Genomic DNA, 22,682 nt, shown 5'->3' on the forward strand with positions numbered 1-22,682 from the left:
TCTGGAGCCACAAAATTCATCATAAACTTTTGTTTGCACATACAGCAGTACTCCTTAAGACCTGTAAGCACACTTTAATGTCTAAAATTGGTGGAGCTACCCTTTAAGTAAAAATAACATTTCCAAAAAAGAATAGCACAAAAATACAAAACTTGCGTACAAACAGTAAGCTTACACAAACATGTAACAAAATCTGTCAGGTCCCAGCAGCCAACAGTTAGATGGAGGTGCTTTTGACTTGCGCTCTGTCCCGCGTGGGGTTTCCAAAGCAGAGAGAGACTGTGGGACCAGGATGAGAGGACTGGCTCTTCTTCTGGGCCAGCTCAGCCTTCAGGGCCCTCAGCTCTGTGGCAGCCTGTTTCCTCAACTACACAGCACGGTCATTGAAAAATAACACAGTTTGTTACCATAATGCACCAGATGGCACAGCAGCTGTCAGGCAGCCTAACCTGATAAAAGGAGCTCATGTAATACTTAAAGTGGAGATTAAAACGTGACTGTTTTTAGGCTATCAGAACAAAATCCCAGATGTGACAGGGTTTGTTGAAATGAAAACGTTCATCTGTGTGACTTTGGGTTTCTGTAAAAATGACTATGTTGAGTGTGAAGTGGATATGGGACATAAAATGTACCAAATGACTATATATTTGTTGTTCAAATATGCCGATAGAGTGTTGAAAGTGTTGTGACTTTTGCAAATAAAAATTTAAAAAAAAGGGAAAAGTCTCATTACCAACAAGTTAAAAAACTGCATGTAATTTCAGCTAACACTGGTTCTCTCAATCAAAACAAGACGTAAGTAGCTTGGGATTATGGGAGTTGCTGTCTATTGTTGAAAATGTAGTTATGTTAAATGCAGAAATGTTACATATTATATCAGTAGCTTCCTTTGTTATTTGATAGATAATAGATCGCTAGAAAATCAGTTACCTTTATCTCTGTTACCAGCTTCATCTTGGCGTCCTCTATCTTCCTCTTCAGGTTGTCAATCTCCTGGCTCTCTGTCATGATCTGAATGATGAGCTCATTCTGAAAGTCACAAGCCCTCTTTTAGTGATTTATGTGATGTTAAAGTCTGAGAAAAGGTCAACAAATATGTGTTTTATTAACTGCCCTATTGAAACTTTTAGACAATAAGTACTTCAATAGAACTCAGAAATGCTGTAAAAGAAAAACAATACAACATTTCAACTTAATCTACTGAATGCAAAAAAGTTTATTCATCCAAATACATTCCTTGCTACCTTTTTCATATAAGGCAAAACTGACAAAGCAGCTGATAAGGTGAACTAGAGTTTACCTTCATGGAGGATCTGCCCTGCCGCCTCAGCTTCCCTCGGTTGTCTCTGGTCTGCAGCTGGTGCAAGAGCTTGTTATAAAACGTCTCCAGCTCTTGTCGCAGGTTTCTCAGATTTTCCTCCAGTGGTGCCGTGGCTTTCTTGGTTTCAAAATATTTCTTCTTCCAACTGTCACGAGCTATTCAGAAATAAACATTTTAATCTTTACTTTTTCTTCATCTTTAGCTTATTGACCGCTGCAATTAAAACACCAGATGATTAGGCTTTCCACAAACAGGTATAACTATCAAGGAGAGCTTTTGCACTGTAATATTTATCCTTGAGGTGAAGTTAGTTTTCACATTGCAACACTGTTATGTTGCAAGTTTTTGGAAGCACATAAGGAACAATTGTGAGGGCAAAGTAAGGACTTGGATTATTCCTTCTAAAATTCTTTTGGGGTATTTTTTCCTCACCTTGGTTCCTGCGGTGTCTGTTCTGAGCCAACAGATCTTTCCCCTTTCTTAGCAACTCTTGCCTCGTCCACTCCAGCTGCTTTCTCTCCTCCCTCACCAGCTTGATTTCTTCAATCAGTTCCTCTCCTAACACACACAAACCATTTCAGTTGTGCCAAACAAAAAAACGTTTTAATGGTTGTTAATGCCCGGTTTGTGGCCACCGTGACAGCTTACTGTTTGTCTGAAAGACGGAAGAGCTGGACGTTTTTTGAGTGACGGTGGCCAGGCGTGCACCTGGAGGGGGAGAGGTGCACCGAACAGGCCGAGACAACACCGCGGGACTCTCTGTCACCTAAAAACAAGCAATAAATACAACAGAATGAGTCTTCCGAACATCCACATAGACTTTTATGTCTGTATTCCGGCTCTTTGTTCACTTCAAAGAGCTCACACACTCGAGTAGGCCCACCTGCTGACGGTGGAATTAGGACTAATCACCAAACAACAAGAAACTGAACACTTCCTGCTTGTTTTAAAAGTCCTGTGAAAATCCTTGAAGAGCAGCTTCCTCAAAAGAAAAGACTGAAGGAGACATGCTGAGCTATGTTAAAAAAAACACACACAAAAAAAAACATATGTAATGCAATACATTACTCCACTTGTTGGTTTATTCCTGATGGACTTCAGAGCATCCTTTGATTTCCCGAGCCTGCAAACAGACACACTTATTAGAACAACCAGCTGTGGTTGCGCTGGTATTCGCTGCAGAGTACAAATGAGGCACAGCACCCGTCTGTGAGGGAGAAGCCTGAATCTCTGTCTTCTAGAGACAGGGCTTCTCTTGAATCTCTGGCCACTCTGTTCTGTCTGTGGGGCTGTTTCTTCTTTCTGGAGCTTTTTTCCGTCCCCGGGAACTCCTTCACCTGAGCTGTATCATCCTCACGCCGCTGTAACGCTGCAGGTGAAGAGGAATCGAAGAGAGCTTAGCTTTGTGATGTGAGATCCAGCGAAAGACATTTTGCTGTTCAGTCTTTGACAGATATCTCTAAAACTCTGCCACTCACACCATTACAATCTAGATGGATAAACAGCCATATTAAACTTATTATAGAATGCCAGTGGATCGGAAGCTACAAACGTACTTCTTTCTTACGTTAAAAGACTTATTTTGTGTCTGTGAGCTTGTCTGTTTGCCCGGAATGATCTTCTCAGTGAAGATGAGCTTCATGCACATCCACAGTGAGGATAGCTCAGCAGCAAAAATGGGAGCGATGACTTCCAAAAACATGGTGAGTGTCATCAGAACTGAAACAAGCACTTTCATCACAGGATATAACTGCACAAGAGGAGATTCAGGCAAGGTGCCAATTGAAGGCAGATAACCCATCACACTACTGACCGACGATTTGTACAACGACAGTGGATAATAGATTCTTTGCTGCAGAGAAAATGTATGAATTGTACCTTTGATTGCACCTTTACTCTGCGAAGCAGCCTGTGGTGCTCTTTGGTTCTGACGCTTCCTGGGGCAACATTCCTGCTCTGCCCAATCTAACTTGTTAAAAGGAAGACCCCCCTCTTCATTTTCTCCCTCTGCCTCTGAGGAACTATAGCTCTGCTCTGCATCTTCTTCCTCCTCCTCCTCCTCTTCCTCCTCCTCCTCTTCTTCCTCCTCTTCCAGGCCGGGGGTGGGAGGTGGCTGATGGGAACACTGGGGGATGAGGGGGAATTTAACAGGCTCTTTTGTTCTTGCTGGCAGGCTGCACGTCTTGGGAGGGTGGTAATAGGTCTGGTGGTCCGGGGAACTGCTGCTGGTGTCTGGGGTGAGAGACTGGGAGCAAACGCTGCTGTCGCTCTCCACAAAGGGCAACAGGTAGAGCTCTGGCTGCGGGGCCTGCAGACAGGTGACGACAAGACATCGAACGTTAAAGGACAAGTTCACCAATAAAGATAACGCAGTCATTACCGACTCACCCTCATGTTTTGTAGTCCACAAAACATTTCCACAGCTTCACAGCAAAAGAGGAGTTGCTGCATTCTCCTTAACAGCTGAAGTACATCTGGACTCGTTTTAAAACATAAAAATCAACCGCAAAAAAAAAAAAAAAAAAAGATAAATTGGCCACATACAGCTTTGCTTGTGTAACCCAAGTCTCCATGAAATCCCAAGAGATCCCAATTTGATCTGAGAAAATGTTATTTACGACTTTTTAAAAGACAAAATCTTCAAGTATTAGTATACAACTTGTCTGAAGTAAATAAATAAATCTTTTTCAAATCAATTTGGGATCTCAGGGCTTCATGAGACTCGGAATACACCAGACGTGCTGAATAGAGCCTTTTGTCACTCGTTGTTTTTTTGACATTGTAAAACAAGTCCCCGTTCTACTTTAGTTGTTTCGGAATATACTGCAACACTGTTTTGCTGTGAAGCTCCAGAAATGTTTTGTGGACTACAGAACTTCTCCCATCTTCCCATCACCATGGAGTCGAGTGCATAATGACTGAATTTTCATTTTTGGGTGATCTTATCCTTTAAGCATCCAATGATCAACAGATAATGCAGAACTGCTGAGCTAAAAAACACAAAAAAAGAGTTAGATCTAAAAGTACATCCGGGGAATCACTGACGTTCATAACAAATTAAAGGAAAACATTTGTCAGCAGGTGGCAAACAAACACATAATTTAGAGATAATAGTCATCCACCTTCTGTGACTTAGCACACAGGAGGGTTTTTATACATTTTGCCATGTTTGGTGCTGAGGGCCAAAGGAAGTGCAGCGTTGAATTTGGTGCAATTTGAACATACAGCTAGACTCATATGTGATCCCTCTCACGTGATCTCATGGGGAAGCAGACATAAACAGAATGGAGATCAGCGCGTAACGACGACTTGCTGTGGTGACACATTGCTGTGAGAGATAAACTATAGCAGACGGTTAAATGAGCCTGGATAAGTCAGGAGACACTTCATCTTCAGCGAGAACTCGAGGTGAGATTTCTAAGTTTCTGTCAACAGTGGTATGCTATCTAGAGTTAGCCTCCAGAAGAGTGTTTATCGTTGCTTGACGGCACGGTCAGCTGCTCCGGGAGGCATCTCTCATTGGTTGTTGTAATCTGGGTTAATATCAAACATCACTGATTATTATAAGGGCGGGCCCGATGAGTCTGTGAGCAGTTCAACCCTCACATTATCAGCCAGACTGCAGGTTTTGAACAGGCAATAAAAATTATAACATGTATTATTAATACTACCAAAAAAAACAAATGTCACTTAAAATTATATATATATATATATATATATATATATATATATATACACACACAAATAAATGGATATATGAAACATAGATGCTACATACATACGGTGGAGCGAATGTTTTCACTTTCAGATCCCTCTCCTGTTTGCTCTTGACCTGTAGTAGAAGAGAATTTGCTTGTTGTAAGAGGCGTGACAATAAAATCTGTGTTCACTCTCTCTGTCTCTCTTCACACACACATACTTTACACCCTCTAGTGTTGGAGCTTGAATAGTGTGACTTGTTAATCAAACTGTCTGCATTGTTTCCCCTCTACGGTCTGCCCCGTGAAACACAACCAGCCATAGAAAATAAAACGCAGTAAACAGCCAGCTGCTCTCACCAGTGCCAAACTGCGCCCCACACATTTCAGGAAGGAGAATTTGTCGACGCTCCTCTCCGCGCCGAGAAGAGCTCCGAGCTCGCTCCTCAGAGTTTTCAGTGTGATATCGGGATAAACTCTGATACCACAGTGAAGAAAAAAGGACATTTTTAGATAGCATAGGATCATTTGACTTTTTGACAGATATGTTTTCACACTGAAAGCACAGGAGAGGCCACATGAAATAGTTTCTTGTCTGGGTTTTAGTGGATTTTAGTAGCCTGTTTTAGCCTAAATGCTGTTCACTCAATTAACAATTAAAAGTTTATTCTATGCTGGAGCTAAACAGAAACACAAAGGTTTAAGCTGTTATCAAGCTTTAAAAGCAAATATGATATATTTCCTCATGTGCTGTGCTGCACTTTGAAAGCTTTAAGCTACTGACACTTATTTTAAGACTTTTTGGTTTCCCTTAAGTAAATATACGAAAAAACATATTTTTTCATCTTTTTTTGTATTTGTCTGACACTTGCTGTTAATAAGCAGATAAAGACTGGACAAGAAATTCATGGACATCACTCACTAAAGGGTATTTGTTATACTATTACTTTACTTTAACTTAAATGTATTCATGTCAAAACTCTCAGAACATTTATAAATGCAGTTTATCATGGTTGGTTAAAAAGAAGAATTGGAATACCTGACAACAAACATTTCTAATCGATGCAACAATCAGTCTTTCAAATATCTCCCCAAGGCGTACATAATTAGGCTCTGGATGTGTGAAACCAGGCTACAATGTAGAACAAACAATTATCCTCTTCTAGCTTTAACGTCTTGAAACAAGTTTAAAACATTGGCAGCAGTTTCACCTAATGAAGCCAGCTGATATGAAGCTCTCTATGGCTTCAGCAGGGACTTTATTGAGCTTCACATCCCACTGGTCATCTGGCACATACAGCACATGGAGCTCCACAAACTGAACACACACAAACAGACGACAACACTTTTTTTCAGTGAGGATATTTCTTTACAAACGTTGAGGATATTTTCTTTACGTAACTCTAATTCCATTACATCAATCCCCTTGGCGTACCTTGCAGCTGGCAGGTCGACTGCCCTCAGGATACCTCACTGACTCACAAGACAGCTCCATTATCAGTCCAGCTCAGCTTAAGGAGCAGCAGAGACAGCCACACTCAGACAGGAGGGGTAGATTTCCGTTAGTTTATTTGCAGGAAGCCTGTGGAGGCGTGGACTGCCAAGTAACAATCTGGTGTAATCAAACACAGTCAGTCGTCCAGCAGAGTTTCTTTTATGAGAGTGCCAACAGTGGTTGCTCCGGTGCTGATGATGACAACTAGAGCTGGAAATGTCTTGCACCAATGAGGTAGGTATAAACAATTTGTACGCACACTATTTCAAGAGCTATTTTTGTGTTATTTTTTTATTTCAAAGTGTGACTGCTGTTGTTGTGGTCATGGGATTTTATTCAACTTTTATCTATTAATCGTTAATCTGGACTGAAGGAATAATGTAGTTTTAACATGGTAAAGCAGCAAGTGACATTGTTAAATTTTGGTTGTTGTATTGTTTTATAGCTCATCTGACTACTTTACTTTAAACACAATTCATTGACAAATTAACAAAATCATAATTATATGGGAAACAGGGTTTTATGTCAAGGTTTTATGATATGGCTGGTTATGATGTTCAGTGTGATGACGCGTTTTCACCACTAGAGACCGCAGTTCCATTTGCACTGATGCTGCCTTCATGTGCACTAGAAGTTGTAAAAGTTCGTAACTATTGTCAAGAAATTAGTTTTTTTCCCTTAAAAGCCCAGCCGTGTTTTTAAGTTTAGGTTTACATTGACCAGACAACATACACAAGGACGTCTGCAATTGATTACAAAGTTGAAGTATTGGAGAATTATCATCAAAAATGTGAAACAAAGCATACATAATGGTAAGGCTATACATGTCCTTCTTATTGCTGTGAATTAAAGTAGTAATATTAAAATATTTTTAAAAAAGGTTATTTCTTTCATGTACGTGTTGTCATTTGTTGAAATTTCCTCAAATAAGTTCAGGTGGAGACAGTTGGAAAAACAATGCTTGCAGTTTCAGTACATCTCATGAAGGCAACACCGGCGGACACTCCTTTAAAGAAAACCGGAAACGAGGAAGAAGTAGTCAACAAGCTAGGTAGCAACAGTGAAGTGCTCGTAAAGTTTTATACTGTTCCTTTTTGAAGACTACATTCCCTCTAAATCTTGACAATGTCGGGGTCATCCAGCATCGTAGCGATGAAGAAAGTCGTCCAACAGTTACGCCTTGAAGCTGGCATAAACAGAGTTAAGGTTAGTCACTGGTTTAGACCGCTAACTATTTAGGGCGTGTGTTGTGTTGTGTTCACTTGTTGCTTTCTTTTCGTGGTGCTGCCGGTGATGTGACCCAACAGACCCTCTTTATTTGGGCCACAGAGGTGTTACAGAAGATATCAGAGGCTAACTCTCCGGCTGTTCCCCACAGGTGTCCCAGGCCGCAGCGGACCTGCAGCAGTTTTGCCTCCAGAACGCCCAGCAGGACCCTCTGCTCACCGGCATGTCGTCCAGCAACAACCCGTTCAGACCGCAGAAAGTCTGCTCCTTCCTATAGCACCGACTGACCGAGCCTCCGCCTCTGTGAGTAGTACCACAGCACCTAGTCCTCTGAGTGAGACCGGCTCACTTCATTCTCTGTGATTGTCACAACCCTGGTCCCTTTCAACACCTGTTGTCGATCACATCCATCGACTCTTACAACATCTAAATCACTCAGATGAACATGAGATGAAATGGTAGGTTTTTCTTGACAAGTCACTTAATGTCCAAAGTAACACACGATTACAAACATCATTATTTATGTTAAAGATAAAAAACACACACTTGAAGACATGCAGTTGAGGATAGGCCTGTCAGACGAGCTTTAACTGGTTTTATCAAAACATCAGGATCGAAATGGTTTCCGTTTCTGAACTCCTCTGACAGACAACCGAAAACCTGTTGGCTGTGGACACAAAAACATTTGAAGATGTCTTCTTCTCTGGAAACACTGATCAATATTTTTACCATTTTATAAACCAAACAATTAAAATGAACATTATTTGCAGCCCTTAGTATACATACGCGTGGTGCTACACTACAGTACCTGGAATGTCTTGGACAAGTAGCAGCATGTAAGAGACCGTAAACTAGTTTCAAAAGTGTTAATGACATACAGTACTGCTTTTGAGAAAAAATGTATTTAGCTTTGACTAATCAATGTGATGGTCCAGCAGGTGGTGGACGTTGTGGTGCCTTATGGAACTGGGCTGCAGGACCTGCGCTGTGGACTGGAATCATCTCAGGAGTGATTCAGGATTTTGGGGACAAACATCTAACTTAACTGTTTTGTTTTTTTACTTTTGCCTTTGTAAAATCTCACACAAACATTTCCAGGTGCTCATGTGGCACAATAAATGTCTTAACCTTCTCAGAAGGCTTAGAAGTAACTAACCCATATCAACACACATGTGCCTTTTGAATTGTACATTTTATCATGCTGATTTTGAGAAGAAATAAATGACATTTCCACATTTTAAACTTGCCACTACATGTTTTTATTAAAAGGTATATACACATTTAGAAATCTGTAGACAATTTGAAGGGCTTCCACATTTCCAGACACTGGCTCCTTTTGCACTTAATTCACTGTATTTACCATGACTTTGATTAACAAAGTTATACAGTTATTCATACAGTTTATGAATATGATGGGAACTTAAAAGTCAGTACAGGTCTGACATGCACATACAGATCAAAATTTTCATGTTATAAGGATTACCGTGGAGTCCCAGCATGTCCCCCAACGAACAGTTATCCTTGTTATGAGCTACAGGCTCCTGTCCCACACAAGAAGACTCCAGAAGGAATCACAGATGTAGCTTTATAGAAGCCATTGTCATTGTGTGTGACAATCTATGGCGATGTGCTCTCATAGAATCCATTCATGAGTGTTCAACCTCCAATTGTGTGTAAACTGTTGGCCACTAGTTGTCCTCGAATCTGGATATCCACTTTAAAGTCCATCTGTACAAAGCCACAAATGGCGGTTATATCTTGGAGAGGCTGGTTGCCATTTTGTTTTCAAAGCTGGAACTTCCGTCTGCATTCATCCATTTCATGGCGCTGGAAAGAGAAAAATCTTATGTTTTAGATTGACAGGAGAAGCCTGGGACAAATGTTGAGTCGCATTTAAAGAGTGATTTAAACATGTCACAAGTGCATTGCAAACATTTATGAATGAACAACCAAGAGCCCGACCGATTTATTGACTGGACAATGTTTTTTGTTTTTTTTAGATTAAGCAGTAGGAAAATGAACGAATAAATCTCCGAACGGCCAATCGAGTCTATCCACCTGGTTGACGTACAGGAGGGCCAGTCTGAGATCTCTCCTTGTACGGGTCACGGGTCACCATGCTTGCACAAACGCGCTAGCAACTGCAAAACACAACCGAGCTAAGTGACCTGGTTAGCGGCTTCAATTGATATCAACAAAAGATAAATGTGCATTTGTATGATTTGTCAAACTACCATCACTATTCTGAAGAAGGGGGAATGTTGAGAGGCACTTTTGAACTGTTCATAAAAAGTACAACACTGACTTCCCTCTGAAAAGCGAGCTGCGAAAGGTGAGGGAACTAAAATCACAGTTAATTGGACATCAGTTGTTTTTCACACAGTGGAATTCACAAGCAAAGGCCGACACTGAAGCATCGGGTGAGTCACTCTATTATTAATAAGAAGTCCTTCCAAGATGGAGAGATGATAAAAGAGGCCTTCATTGAGGCAGCTGACTCCTCGTTTCGGGATTTTAAGAAATATTATCATCAGTCAAAGCTCTTCAGCTGTCAAGACGTACAATACAGCTGTGAAGTAATGGCCGAGGATTTGACACAGCAGCTTCGGAGAGACATTGCAGACTGCGAGTGTTTCTCTGCAATTAGACGAGTGTACAGACACCAGCAATACAGCCCAGTTGTGCATTATAATTCGGATGGTGTTTACAGCTATGACTGCAAAAGAGGAGCTATTAACATTACTGCCCATGAAAGAATGCATGCGGGGAGAGAACATTTTTCAAAACTTTATGGAGAAATCCACCAGCTCCCGGTGTGTAAATTGTGTGCAGTATTTATGGCTGTTTGTCACCTATGTGCATTACTGCTGTCAATTTTTATGTGCAATACCAAGGGTTACATTACTCTCTCAATATCAGTTATGCATTTTGTTATACAAAGTATACTCAGTGTATGTATAAATAGATGTTTAGTATTTTTTATGTAGGTAGATCATTATGACCTGGTCATTTTGAAAGTAGCTTGCAAGCTAAAAAAGTGAGGGAACCCCCGCTTTACGACGTCCCTGTTGGGAACATTCGTGTTTAGAACGCCACAAACCCTTTAATATATTTTGATGTTCCTCTGTTCTGTTGTGACAATAAAACAAAGGGTTTTTTTAAAACTGCATTTTCACATTATTTCAGTGAGGTCTCATAAACAACTAATGTTACAGAAATCTGTTTATATTTTGTTACGCGTGTCTGGATTATTTTTTATATATATATATATATATATATATATATATATATATATATATATATATATATATATATATATATATATATATATATATATATATATATATATATATATATATATAAGGGGTGGTGAAAAAAATCGATTATTGCTTAATCGCGATTATAATATTGACGATTATGATTCGATTATTAAATTTCCAAAAATCGATTTTAAAAAAATAAATAAATACAAATAATTTTTTTTTAAAATACTAATACAAACTGGAGTCCTCCTCTTACTGGCTTCCGCTACATGGTCCACAGTCTGGAGCCAAGATATGTTATTCCATCCCGGAGCTTTTTCACACTTAAATCGATTCCAAATCTTTACAAGGAGACAAAGCTTTCCGTGCAAGTGTCCCTCAACTCTGCTCACAGGGTAGCAATAACCTGCGATGCCTGGACATCCAGAGCTACAGTCTCACATGTGACCGTTACAGCTCATTATGTCAGCAGTTAATGGAAGCTAATGTCCTACGTACTTCAGACGAAAGCTATGGATGATAGCCACACAAGCGCAAATATGTGTGAGTTTCTCAAAGCAATGGCAGACGAGTGGGGAAGAGAGAAACACGCCCTGGTTCTCGTCACCAACAATGCTTCTAACATGAGTCCAGCTGCTGAGCTTGGCAGCTTTCTTTTAACAGTGAAACACTACATTTAAAACAAATTAAAAAATAATAATTTTGATATTACAGTTACACTATACAATATTAAAGGTGCTGTGAGGTGTTACTCCCAAGATAAGTAAAATAATTCAGCAGCTGACTGGTGTTAAATGGAAGATCGATAATCGTTAATAATTGAAAATCGAATCGATAATCGTTAATAATCGAAAATCGATTTGTAATCGAATCGAGACTTCAATAATCGGAATCGAATCGGGAAATTGGGCCGATAATATTTGTATCAGTATCGGCCTTAAAAATCCTTTATTGGTCGGGCTCTAGAACAACCCTGGCAGCAAGTCTACTGCAAGTAACATCAAAAAACTGTGTGTGGCATGAAACAAATTGCTACTGATAAAGAGCCAACTTTACCAACATTAGATCAAACAGCACAACTCTTCTTGCATCTTAAAGAAAACTGTAACAGCAGAAAGACTCACCTTCAGGACCCACTCGTACTCCCCAAACTTTGAGTCAAAAGTGCCTTTCTGCAAAGAGCGCAGCTTGAGGGTGAAGCGGGGTCCAAGCTCTTGAATGCCAACCTTCTTCTCATTCTTGAAGATGTACCTTAATAGATCCAATAAAAACTGTTTAATAATGGCCTTTTAAAGTCCGAGAAGAATCTTACACAGCTTCTGAAAATTGACCAGAGTTCACAGTTAAAATTCTCACCTGTGAAATCTGAAAAAGATGAAGTCTCTCTGGTTGTGGAAGGTGGCAACCTGTCGACCCACAAACTGGGGGTCTTGTGGAAAGAGAGCAGCAAACAGCCGGCCGATGCTGTGGCCCAGACGTGTGCTGAAGTTGTTGAGGATCACCTCCGGGGAGTGTTCAGTTGGCTCTTTGCCTCGTCTCTGCAGAGAGGAAACGCAATAATTAAGATGGGATCACAAAGAAGCATGCTATAAAAAACCATTATCACCTGTTGTCATTGTGTTACACATTTCACATTTAAGCAGAACAGAGACGTGGGGGAATTTAACAACTTACCTTCATCTCCTTACGTAGTCGTACGCTGCTGACTTTGAAGTGTGCTGTCGGCCCATCAGGTAAATGACAGAGAACCAGACCATCTTAAAGTCAAAGTCAAGGGAGCAGACATTAAAAACAGCTCAGCTAGTCAAAGTTTGCCGGTGTAGAGTCACTACAAGTATTTAGTAACTCACTGTGACGTTATAGGATTGTACCAAATGTCAGCATTTTTTTTTGTTGTTGAGGTTTTTCAAATAAAGTCTAGAATGTCTGTCACCATTAAAAAACACATATAAAAAATAAATCAAACCCAATAAAATCGTGGAATTACATGGAGCCAAAATAGATTTATTGGTATTTTTGGCTAAATGTATTTTATCGTACTGTTAGATTGCTGCGTTAGTGCTCTGTTAGCTCAGGTGTGTGCATCTCTTTATTCGCAACAAGCGAGAGAACAGACCGTCCGACTGCAGTGGAAAAAAATTTGAAAGGCCAAATGACACCAAATCTGGTTTGTTCTATAAAACAATGTGAATTTTAGAAATGATTCCACCTTCAGACTACAATGTCCCGGAGTTATTGGAAATGTCTGATTACAAGAGTCAAACAATCATATGCAGCCACAACTGGAATAGTATAATTCTATTAATATTAGTAACATCTAATTTTTGTCTGAAACTGCACAGAAATAGTAGGTTTACACAGAATGAAAACACATGCAAAAAAGATGTATAAAAATAATTGAAATGCCAACATTATTAATGAAGCTTTGGACTATTTGGTACTTTCATATTCATTATTGAGCTTCCTTTAAATAAAAGTGGTCCGAAGCTCGGGTTTGAGGATACTGGGCACTTTGCGATCCTCGTTGACGACCATAACGTAGGTGAAGTTCCTGGCGATGCACTGAGGGACGACCCTCTTCAGGGCCAAACCTCTTCTGTAGTACACGTAGGCGTTTGGGATCACTGTGGCCAGCTGCTCACAAAACCTCACCGTCCTCTGAAAGAAACATTAGAGAAGCATCAATGTGTTAAACAGACATGGTTTAAAAATTATGTTTGAGACATTGTTACGCAGATGCCACTTTACCACCTGAGGATAATTCATACAGTGTCTATAACATGTCAGTCACACACTGAATGTACAACAGCCTCAATGTTTTATGCAACATAACATATTTTTCTAAGCAGCTGCCACTTACCCCTCTGGGTCTGTCTGATGTTGTAATGAGCACTTTGGGGTTTGTCAGCCCATTGAAGTAGGAACAAAACTCATCCGTTCCCTCGTCAAATGCAACCTGAAGATGACACACAAATGAATGCAGATTAATTCCAATCATAACCTGAGATCATTTTTCAAGGTCAGCCAGATTAGGGCCGTACCTCTTCATCTTCTGGGTTGACTGTTGTCTCATCATACACCCTCTGGTTTTCTATCGTCTTCGGGACCTCTTTTGGCGGAGCCTACATTAGGGGACAGAATACAGGAAAAATGTAATGCCCAACTTCAACACTGCTACTTTGTATAATGGTAAAATGTATTTAAGAGCAAGAGTGAAATGAGTGCCTTCATCTGGGACAAGAGTAAAAAAAAAAGAAAAAAAACTCACCTTGTCACCTAAAGCCTCCCTTTCTTTTTTCTTCTTTTTCTTCAGCTGCAACTTTTGCTGAAATGTGATGACAGAAAATAAGAACACTGAAATTTCATGACTGAGGTTGTATCTTAGATCTACTGTTGTGCTCAAAGTAACTAAATTGATTAATTGTCAGAAAATTATCTTGAAAGTTGGTGATTAGCAAGCATTGGAAGGGTTTGTCACTCTGTTTGTATAGAGGATAGAGCCTGACTGATGTTATCAGCTTATACTGGCCTATCACAGATATATGAGCATCAGTGAATATGAATAATATGCAGTGATATGAAAACTGCTTGTTTTCTAGACACAAAAAAGTGCAGAAAAAGATGATTTTATGGACACTAAGACTGATTCAATACCTATCTGACAGAAAGATCAACAATGATTAAACACTCCTCAACATTAGTCAAGGATATTGGAATGTGGGTGTTTATATGCATGTGCATGTGGGCATGCACTAAAAGTCAAATGAAATGTGTCCAAAAATATTCACAAAACAAAAATTCAAATTTGTCAGAATTACAATCAAGTGAAACATTAACATATGCCAATATCCCCAACTACTTTTGAGTTGTAGTCTATATATGTATCTTAGGTATTGCACGTATAAATCATAAGTCATATAATCAAAAAGTATTATAACCAATTTATAGAGCTTTCAGATAAATATCGTGGGGAAAGATGTCAAACATTTTCCTCTAAAATGCAGCATGGCACAGCACGAATTGAAGCTCCCAAGTATATCACATTTGCAGTGAATGTAACCATACACCTACACTCAATATGACAATATCAGGAATACTTTACACCTACATAGTGCCATTCAACATGAACCAGACCTGAACTTTATAACCTTACATGAAGGGGGTATTTATGGAAAGACTGTCTGTTGTACCTGACTGCATTGGTTCAGCTAGCTGTGAGTAACAAGCTAGCAGCTAAGTGTATAGTAGCTTAGCTATCTTGCTGATGACAGCGCCAGCTGCTATATGCCCTCTGTTACCTTTCTTTTCTCCTGCTTGAACTTCATGAACATGAGGTGTCTCCGCTGTTTATTCTTGATTTCGGACACACTGAAGCTGGGGGGGAAAGCAGCAGCTGCCTGCTCGCTCTTCTCCATCTTCTCCTCCTGCTCCTCCTTCGTCTCAACTCCGCCGCCTTCTACATTTCCCTCCCCGCTGACTCTCTTCTTCTTCGGCGTCTTAGTCTTCTTTTTCTTACCCTTGTTGTACTGACTCACGGGGACCTCTGTAATGTCCATCTTGTTTTCAGTTGTCTGTTTTGGCTGTTTTCTTTGCCCCTCACGTGTGTGCTGCCTGCTGCCTGTTCGTGTGTTCACTACCGGGGACAGGAAGTGACCGAGTCGTGGTCGTCGGAGAAACTATGGTGGGGACACCTAGTGGTGAGGAGGAGTATAGCTGGGGAAAAAAAATAAAACGCCCACTTTTAAAAGGCTAAAGAGGCTACAGCACCCGGCAAAAGAAGGCTATAACATATGCCGAATTTACAGGAAGGCCCAAGTATTTAAGAATTTGTCAAAAACAGCGCTTCGCAAAGTTTATAAAGTCTCTGCTAACTCAACAACTCACAAAATGGTGCGATTTCAGAAGGGAGTCTGGGGAACTTAATGTACTTGCTGTAGTTGATGTGGCTGCAAGATTGCCGTCTGCTGTTGTGCAAAACGTTCTCAAACTATTGTAAGTCATTGTTAATAATGATCAGATCTGTTGTTGTTAGCAATGCTGGCTCAGGTGTGTGAGAGCTGACCAATAAGAGCAAACTGTGTATTCAGGAGGGGGTGACCTTGAAGAGACAGGAGCTAAATGAGGCCAGACCATAGAGAAGCTTCTTTCCGCAGGCTGAAACTCCTCAGTTCCTCCCTCCACACTCCACAAATTCTGTTTTTCGTTTTGTATTTATTGATTTTTATATGTAGCGGAAGGGAATAACCACATTTTGTTTGCAAACTGGTTTGTAAAAGGACAAATAAATAAACACATGTACAAACATAGAGTTTAATCAATAAATGCTTAATTTAATAGTGTATTTTTCATGAAGATTGAAGTTACTCCTGAAACAGGACAAACTGTAAGACCCAAAGTAGGGAGTTACCAAAGTTTAAGGCCCACAATAGGAGAGGAATATAGTTGGGGTATAAATGCATGTGTGTTTGGTTTTAGATGCAGATGACCTCTGGAGACCACCTTGGTTTTATGTACCTGCTTGATGGAATAAAATCTAATCAACATTGAAGTCTGAGGACTGTTTGGGTTTATTTTTTGTACATACAGTGTGGTTAGAAGTCTGAGCCCATCTGGCTTGATGAAGACTTATTTTTTCACAGTTTCTCAATGAATGTGTTCATGTGAAGCCAGTTCAATTTTACCCAGGGTTAGTAAAACCTTTCAATCCATCCTTTGTCGTGAAAAACAAAACAAAAGATAAAAAAACAGAAAACACCAACAAATAATTTGAAATGTATTATTAATAAAAAATCATTAATTCCAATTTATTTCATGTGGAGTTATAGCAGCATGATTGTTTAGAAGTTTAATGCTTAAGATGTGATTTTGAAAATAAAAGTATTGCCGTTTTTTCATTGATTAAAATACATAAAACACAACTCAAAAGATATGAGTCAACAAAAATTAAAACATGACAAATTGTCAGCTCATAGCAGTTTTAAGTCTGGATATGTTATGATGGAGCTGGTATTTGGAAGTGACATCTGGCTCCAGTCTTGCCTTTTAGTTTTTGTGCAGCCACACCTTGCTTTACATTTTGATAAAACTTGCGCCTTTAAAGCTCTCTGCGTTCAAATTCCGCTTCATGTTTACATGCTTCATGCTCTCTGATCATTGCATAGAAAGCCCTCCCAACTTTGGCATCATTGGTGCATATCGCTCCTCCACCTCTGCTCATCTGACTCACTTCTCTGTTCATATCAGCTAGGCAGGTCCAACCTCCACCAGTTGTCACACACCACTTGGAGTGATCGACAGTATCACTGATGGACTCCCTACGTAAGAGCTGTACTTCCTTCACATTGTACACAGGATGATTGATGGCGGTGCTGCAGTTTGAAGGCAGAGGGCGTTGCATCCTACCCCAGCTTTTAACATAGAGATCCTGCTGCAAATTGTTCACAATAAGGCCGGAGTAGAGATCTACAATAAAATGAAACATATTATGTAAAGATATATAAAAATAAGTCAGGTCAATATATTAGAAATACACTTCACACATAAGAATAAAAGTGCAAAAAGAAAGCAGTGATATACAGAGAATAGTTTGTTGTCAACAGTACAGGCAGCCTGACACTTCCGAGACAAGTAAAGGCTCTCTGTGGAACTTCTGTACTGTGCTTGATGCCAGTTGTTACTTTATGTTAGCAGACTCCATTTCTAAGAGAATGTGCATAAAGTCACATACTTTGGACGGTCACAGAAAAGTCCTTCACAAAGAAATCCACAATACAGCAGCATTAAATAACTTAAATAACTCATCCACAGGCTTGAACCAAGAGAGACTGGGGAGATGTAATATTTCATGACATGACCAATAAACGTGTTTGATACATTTAAATGACTACAGTTATTACATAGAGCCCCTTTAAAGTGTAGAATTGTTCCTAATTTTGCTTTGTTAAACAACTTTCGTCATCAACCTAACATGACATCTTAACACTTGAATCCTGAAATGTGTGTTGAAAACACTCACCATCCCCAAAACGTGTGTATTTTGCAAAGCTTAAGAACTGTTTTCCAGCCACTGAAGTCAGCGGCATCACATGATACCAGGGTGCTTTCTTTGGGTAGCAGCTTCGCTGTGCAACACATCGCAGCTCATTGTGAAAGGTAGTCGGGATGTCAGAGTCAAATGAATAAGCGTGGATGTACTTGAGTTGCAATCCTAAGAATTCAGATGAAAAATAGGAATGTCAATTCCATGATTACCTATTTGGCAAATAACTTTGATCAATCGACAAATGGCAGTATACCTGGCAGTGACTTACCTATTTCGTTGAATGTATCATAGGAGTAAGTCACACACATAAATGTTTGAGCGTTGTTATTTGCACTGTCTGGCCAGAGGGTTCTATGATCTTTCGGAAATTTTGGTGTACTGTGTGAGAGCCAAACTCCAGTTTGTCTGTCCAACATCACGACTCCTTTGGGAAGAAAAAACACATTGAGAGTTTTGTTGCAGCGTGATGTTTGTGATGCCAATAAGGTGGAACACTGCTGCACTCACCTTTACTGTGGCCAAATGAAGAGGGAGCGTTACCCGTTGGAGGCTGGTCATTATAGAGCATATATCCAAAGCCTTCAGTCTATGAAAAAACATTACTCTGAATCAGTGTCCTGTATTAATTATTAAGTGCTGTACAAGACATGCGTAAATATTTCACCTTTCTGGCATAATAGTCAAAAAGAGGCTTCAGAGTGTTCGCCAGAGTCCCAGTGTTACTGTTGATCGTCTTTATGCTGCGTATCCATCCTTTGGTGCCCTCGTCCATATACAGATACGACAAGCCATCACCATTTCCTTTGGGCAGCTTGTATAAAATATACCTAATGATAGAGATCTACGTCATGTATTCTGCTGACACTGAGAATAGGTGAAAACATAAATTGCCAATTTTCTAAATTTCCACCAACCAGTCCACCACGTCTCCAGCGTCATTCCTGCATTTCACATCTGCATCACACCCTTGAAAAAGGATCCCGACACTTAGAAGGAATCTCATCATTGTTCCCTGAAACAAACATTAAATCAAGAGAGCATTACATGGACAGGGGGTAGCTTTTTTCAGAATAATGTAGCAGGACATTGTGTGTGATGATAAACTTGCATTTTTTCAAAATTCGTTTTGGACAAAAAACATCTATGTAGAGTTTAATTCACAGTAAGTTAAATACAAAATGCCATTACAAAAATGTATTAAATTCAGAGCATTGTTATGTGTAAATTGGCCTTTTGTGTGATTTGGTGCCCCCTACTGTTACTGAGTATATGTTGATGACGGTTCCCTGTCATCCAGGTCATGGTAACTCTAAGTGTGGACATAGATAGATAGATATACTTTATTGATCCCAAGCTGGGAAATTACAGACATGTTTCCCTTCAAATCCCAGGTCAGTGACAATTTGTCAGACGTAACGTAGGTGCTAACTACAAACCAAACTCACAGTGCAGACATGTTTCAGTTCAAATCCCAGGTCTGCAACAGATTGTCAGACTACAAACCAAACTCATTACATCATCACAATGTTAAGTGTTGAAAACTTAAACATGGATGTAACGCTGTGATCCTGCCCTCTCACTGAAGTTACGTAGTGCAGAAATAAGTGATGGGAGAGGGGGAGACAGACACCATTCATTCACCAGACACTATGACATCAAAGTATGTTATAATCCTTATTTGAGACGAAAGGGGACACTCATTCTTTACTCAAGTAGAAGTACATATACTTAAAACAGGTAAAAGTACTGACTCAACTACTTTACTCAAGTAAAAGTGATAAAGTAGAGGCTCTAAAATGTACTTAAAATATAAAAGTTAAAGGAATCCCCCTGAGGGACATTTCTGCTGGCCGTTCCTTTGCAAAGCTGAAGTGAGCCTTTGTCACTTCACGCCTTTTTTCTCCTCATTCGAATCTCTGTTTCTATCTTGTTGCTTCCTCTCTGTCGTTTTGTCTTGTGACATTGCCTTGTGTGATATGCACTGACATGTTGAAACCAGTCCTGTGATGTTGGCAAGGCGGCATGCAATAACACAAAATGAAAATAACTGATAATTTCCCTCAAATGCATTCAAACTAAAGTAGCCAGCATGTTTTTGATGATGTAGTAAAGTACAGACATCTAAAAAAATCTACTTAATTAGAGCACAGAAGTATTTGGTACTTCCCCCCCTCGACAGTGTTAGTGTCAGTAGAGTGTTGGGCAACCACAGCCCCACAGAGCAGCTTCAGAGTTTACTGGCAGATTGTACACAGCTCTGAGAGATGAACATCAGTCTTTCAGAACATATTTCCTTGTTTGCTTTTACAATGATAGTAGGAGAACATGTTGCTATTGACTTGATACCAGTAGCCTATGCTTTGCATAATTTTCTTTCATTATTTTTTTTTACCTTGAACTTGTTATGAATGTTTTACTGATTTTGTCAGGCACCGCCGTCAGTGGTTATGAGGAATAGTCATTTCATTTCAAAGCTTTTTCAAGAATTTCACCTATGATTTTGGAGGAATGTCAGTTTAAACAAGATGTTGAGTTAGCAGAGATCTGCATTTCTATAGAGGAACTTCCTGAACCCACAAGATTAAAATCACCCGATAACACAACAACAATTTTTTTCAATATTCTGATATATATATATATATATATATATATATATATATATATATATATATATATATATGTAGATGTATAAAGATGCATTTTAACACTTAACATTGTATCTGTAAGTATTTTGAGCATCATTTTGAACATGTGAACATTTTACTCACGTATTCAGCCATCATCACCTCTCTTCACAGTCACCTGTACGAACAGTATGTCTGTTTTGCAAAGCTGCCTTTCAAAATATCTCACTGTGAAATGAAACTGACACCCACATCTCTCATATTCCATTTACTTCCTTGTTACGAGTTAGAGTGAAAAGGATTCATTGATTTTAAGCCTGAGAACAGAATGCTGATATACCTGTTGTTAAATGTAAACAGCATAAGGGGTTTAAATGCTCTGTGTGCGCAGTAGGACCCAGTTTGTGACTGAACTCTTGTATCAAAGGTTAGCAGAAAGACTGGTCATTGTGAAAGTGAAAGGTGGTTTGACAGATAGTTTTGATAAGAGTAACATTACTGCACCCATCTGGCACTTGCAGGGCATTAGAACAGATAACATGCCAGCAAAATGTCCAGGAACTGAAGGCAACACCGCAAAGTGCAGCAACAAAAGGTCCAGTCTTCACCTGTGTAAAATCACAAAATGTTCATTAGATTGGATTTTGATTGCATCCGTCCTTCATTGATTCAGGGAAGGTTTCATTGAGCATACTGCTTTCTTTTTCAGAAATGCCACACTCACACTAACTCACCAATACAACACCAGTCTGATTCGCAGCTGGCTACCGGGCAAGGTCCAGTGGAGAAGTTTGTGGTTGCAGGACTTTATCATTGTGTTGCCTGTAACTTATTTATGTCACTGTCTTGGCCAAGTCTCCCTTCAAAAAAGATAACTGACCTTAGTGGGACAACAGTGATGATACTGAAACCCTTGTTTCTTACATGTTTATTATTCAAACAAAATAGTCACATCATACACCCTATTTAACATTGTAAAAAAAGTTACACAAATTCACACAGCTGGTGAAATAAACCACATATTATTCATGTCAAAGGCCCCAACTGATGACATCATCCTTAAGATGTAGAAAATTGGCAGTTTGTGGGATTTTGGCGCTCCAGTGCAACACTACTGCTGTAATACAAATCCCAGGTCTGTAACAGTTTGTCAGACGTAACGTAGACGCTAACTACAACCAAAACAAACTTATTACATCGCAACAATGTTAAGTGTTGAAAACTTGTATGTTGAAGTGATGGGGGGGGGGGGGGGGAGAGTGGCTGAGACAGAGACATCATTCACCTTATTACATGATACTGCACCATCAACATGAAATTGGAGCTGTTATTTGAGGTGAAAAAGTTATATATTGTGGCTTTAAAACCACATACAGGAGAACACCGTCAGCGATTCAATATGTACTGTAACACAGAAACACAGTTCTGTGCATGAACCAATGAATCATGAATATACTTTTTGAGTATTGCCAGATGATTGCCAGTGATTCTGACTTTCATGAAGGAAAACTAATATATCTGAAAACTACTATAGCTGTGCATATTTATACATACTAGTGCAGTGCCTGTAGGAAATATTTATTCCTGTAGAAAAGTGGGAGGTTAAGTAGTTTTTTCATGGATGGCCAAATGAGGCTGTGTTTTGAAGGTGGGTCGTCAGGGATATTTAGGTTTGTTGTGAAATCCGATATTCCAGGGTATAATTGGCTGTTTTTGACTATTTTTGATGTTACCATTATATTTCACCTTAAAAACTATTTACTTGGTGTCATTATTTTCAGCACAACCTCACATGTGTGACTGTACAGTTATTCTTTTATTTTGACATACTGTATAAACACAATGGACCTAAAATCACAAAAAAACAGAAAATCAGAGTAGAAAAAGTTTGATTCTTTTACTGTGAAAACCACAAATATGTTTAACAAACCATTTTTTATTACTTATAATGCAAATATTAATTGTTATTTGCTAAATATGTGCATACATTTTAAAAATTTACAAAGTTATAT

General features: G+C 39.4%; 4 protein-coding genes across 6 annotated transcripts; 1 reads left to right on the forward strand and 3 right to left on the reverse strand.

Annotated features, from left to right (window-relative positions):
- Positions 1-6,608, reverse strand: spata1 (spermatogenesis associated 1). 3 transcript variants are annotated; one of them, XM_030433416.1, is made up of 12 exons: positions 6,455-6,608; positions 6,231-6,337; positions 5,380-5,497; positions 5,100-5,153; positions 3,200-3,629; positions 2,525-2,690; positions 2,390-2,444; positions 1,970-2,087; positions 1,754-1,879; positions 1,301-1,476; positions 931-1,029; positions 1-367 (listed from the first exon to the last, which is right to left on the reverse strand). In XM_030433416.1, exons 1-12 carry the CDS (start codon positions 6,512-6,514, stop codon positions 218-220), a joined length of 1,659 nt encoding a protein of 552 aa, XP_030289276.1. In that variant the 5' UTR covers positions 6,515-6,608; the 3' UTR covers positions 1-217. The 3 variants fall into 3 exon arrangements, with proteins under 3 accessions (XP_030289276.1, XP_030289277.1, XP_030289278.1); XM_030433417.1 differs by lacking the exon at positions 6,231-6,337 and having other exon boundaries at positions 5,104-5,153; XM_030433418.1 differs by lacking the exon at positions 6,455-6,608 and having other exon boundaries at positions 5,104-5,153.
- Positions 6,609-7,517: 909 nt separating this feature from the next.
- LOC115591413 (guanine nucleotide-binding protein G(I)/G(S)/G(O) subunit gamma-5) lies at positions 7,518-8,983 on the forward strand. Its single transcript, XM_030433423.1, has 3 exons — positions 7,518-7,720; positions 7,893-8,044; positions 8,680-8,983. The coding sequence occupies exons 1-2, from the start codon at positions 7,640-7,642 to the stop codon at positions 8,016-8,018; spliced, it is 207 nt and encodes a 68-aa protein (XP_030289283.1). The 5' UTR covers positions 7,518-7,639; the 3' UTR covers positions 8,019-8,044; positions 8,680-8,983.
- Positions 8,977-15,668, reverse strand: rpf1 (ribosome production factor 1 homolog). The gene is made up of 9 exons (XM_030433422.1): positions 15,303-15,668; positions 14,273-14,329; positions 14,046-14,126; positions 13,865-13,960; positions 13,509-13,662; positions 12,679-12,761; positions 12,361-12,542; positions 12,129-12,255; positions 8,977-9,568 (listed from the first exon to the last, which is right to left on the reverse strand). The coding sequence occupies exons 1-9, from the start codon at positions 15,558-15,560 to the stop codon at positions 9,527-9,529; spliced, it is 1,080 nt and encodes a 359-aa protein (XP_030289282.1). The 5' UTR covers positions 15,561-15,668; the 3' UTR covers positions 8,977-9,526.
- A 640-nt stretch (positions 15,669-16,308) lies between these two features.
- On the reverse strand, positions 16,309-20,925 carry LOC115590945 (plancitoxin-1-like). Its single transcript, XM_030432443.1, has 7 exons — positions 20,815-20,925; positions 18,961-19,058; positions 18,711-18,873; positions 18,554-18,632; positions 18,315-18,470; positions 18,020-18,211; positions 16,309-17,466 (listed from the first exon to the last, which is right to left on the reverse strand). The coding sequence occupies exons 1-7, from the start codon at positions 20,827-20,829 to the stop codon at positions 17,099-17,101; spliced, it is 1,071 nt and encodes a 356-aa protein (XP_030288303.1). The 5' UTR covers positions 20,830-20,925; the 3' UTR covers positions 16,309-17,098.
- Positions 20,926-22,682: the final 1,757 nt, after the last annotated feature.

The sequence above is a fragment of the Sparus aurata genome, chromosome 11, assembly GCF_900880675.1.
Source record: "Sparus aurata chromosome 11, fSpaAur1.1, whole genome shotgun sequence".
Lineage (NCBI taxonomy): Eukaryota > Metazoa > Chordata > Actinopteri > Spariformes > Sparidae > Sparus > Sparus aurata.

What these genes read in the sequence shown, in the direction of transcription:
- LOC115591413 (XM_030433423.1), top strand. Translation starts at nt 7,640, where the DNA reads ATGTCGGGGTCATCCAGCATCGTAGCGATGAAGAAAGTCGTCCAACAG. An exon ending in CTGGCATAAACAGAGTTAAG is followed by an intron (nt 7,721 to 7,892) that starts GTTAGTCACTGG and finishes TGTTCCCCACAG; the next exon opens with GTGTCCCAGGCCGCAGCGGA.
- LOC115590945 (XM_030432443.1), bottom strand. An exon ending in TTCATTTGGCCACAGTAAAG is followed by an intron (nt 18,471 to 18,553) that starts GTGAGTGCAGCA and finishes TTCTTCCCAAAG; the next exon opens with GAGTCGTGATGTTGGACAGA. An exon ending in TGATACATTCAACGAAATAG is followed by an intron (nt 18,212 to 18,314) that starts GTAAGTCACTGC and finishes CTGAATTCTTAG; the next exon opens with GATTGCAACTCAAGTACATC.
- rpf1 (XM_030433422.1), bottom strand. Translation starts at nt 15,560, where the DNA reads ATGGACATTACAGAGGTCCCCGTGAGTCAGTACAACAAGGGTAAGAAA. An exon ending in TCAAGCAGGAGAAAAGAAAG is followed by an intron (nt 14,330 to 15,302) that starts GTAACAGAGGGC and finishes ATCACATTTCAG; the next exon opens with CAAAAGTTGCAGCTGAAGAA. An exon ending in GACTACGTAAGGAGATGAAG is followed by an intron (nt 12,543 to 12,678) that starts GTAAGTTGTTAA and finishes TCCTCTCTGCAG; the next exon opens with AGACGAGGCAAAGAGCCAAC.
- spata1 (XM_030433416.1), bottom strand. Translation starts at nt 6,514, where the DNA reads ATGGAGCTGTCTTGTGAGTCAGTGAGGTATCCTGAGGGCAGTCGACCT. An exon ending in TGGGGCGCAGTTTGGCACTG is followed by an intron (nt 5,154 to 5,379) that starts GTGAGAGCAGCT and finishes CTTCTACTACAG; the next exon opens with GTCAAGAGCAAACAGGAGAG. An exon ending in GGCTTCTCCCTCACAGACGG is followed by an intron (nt 2,445 to 2,524) that starts GTGCTGTGCCTC and finishes GTCTGTTTGCAG; the next exon opens with GCTCGGGAAATCAAAGGATG.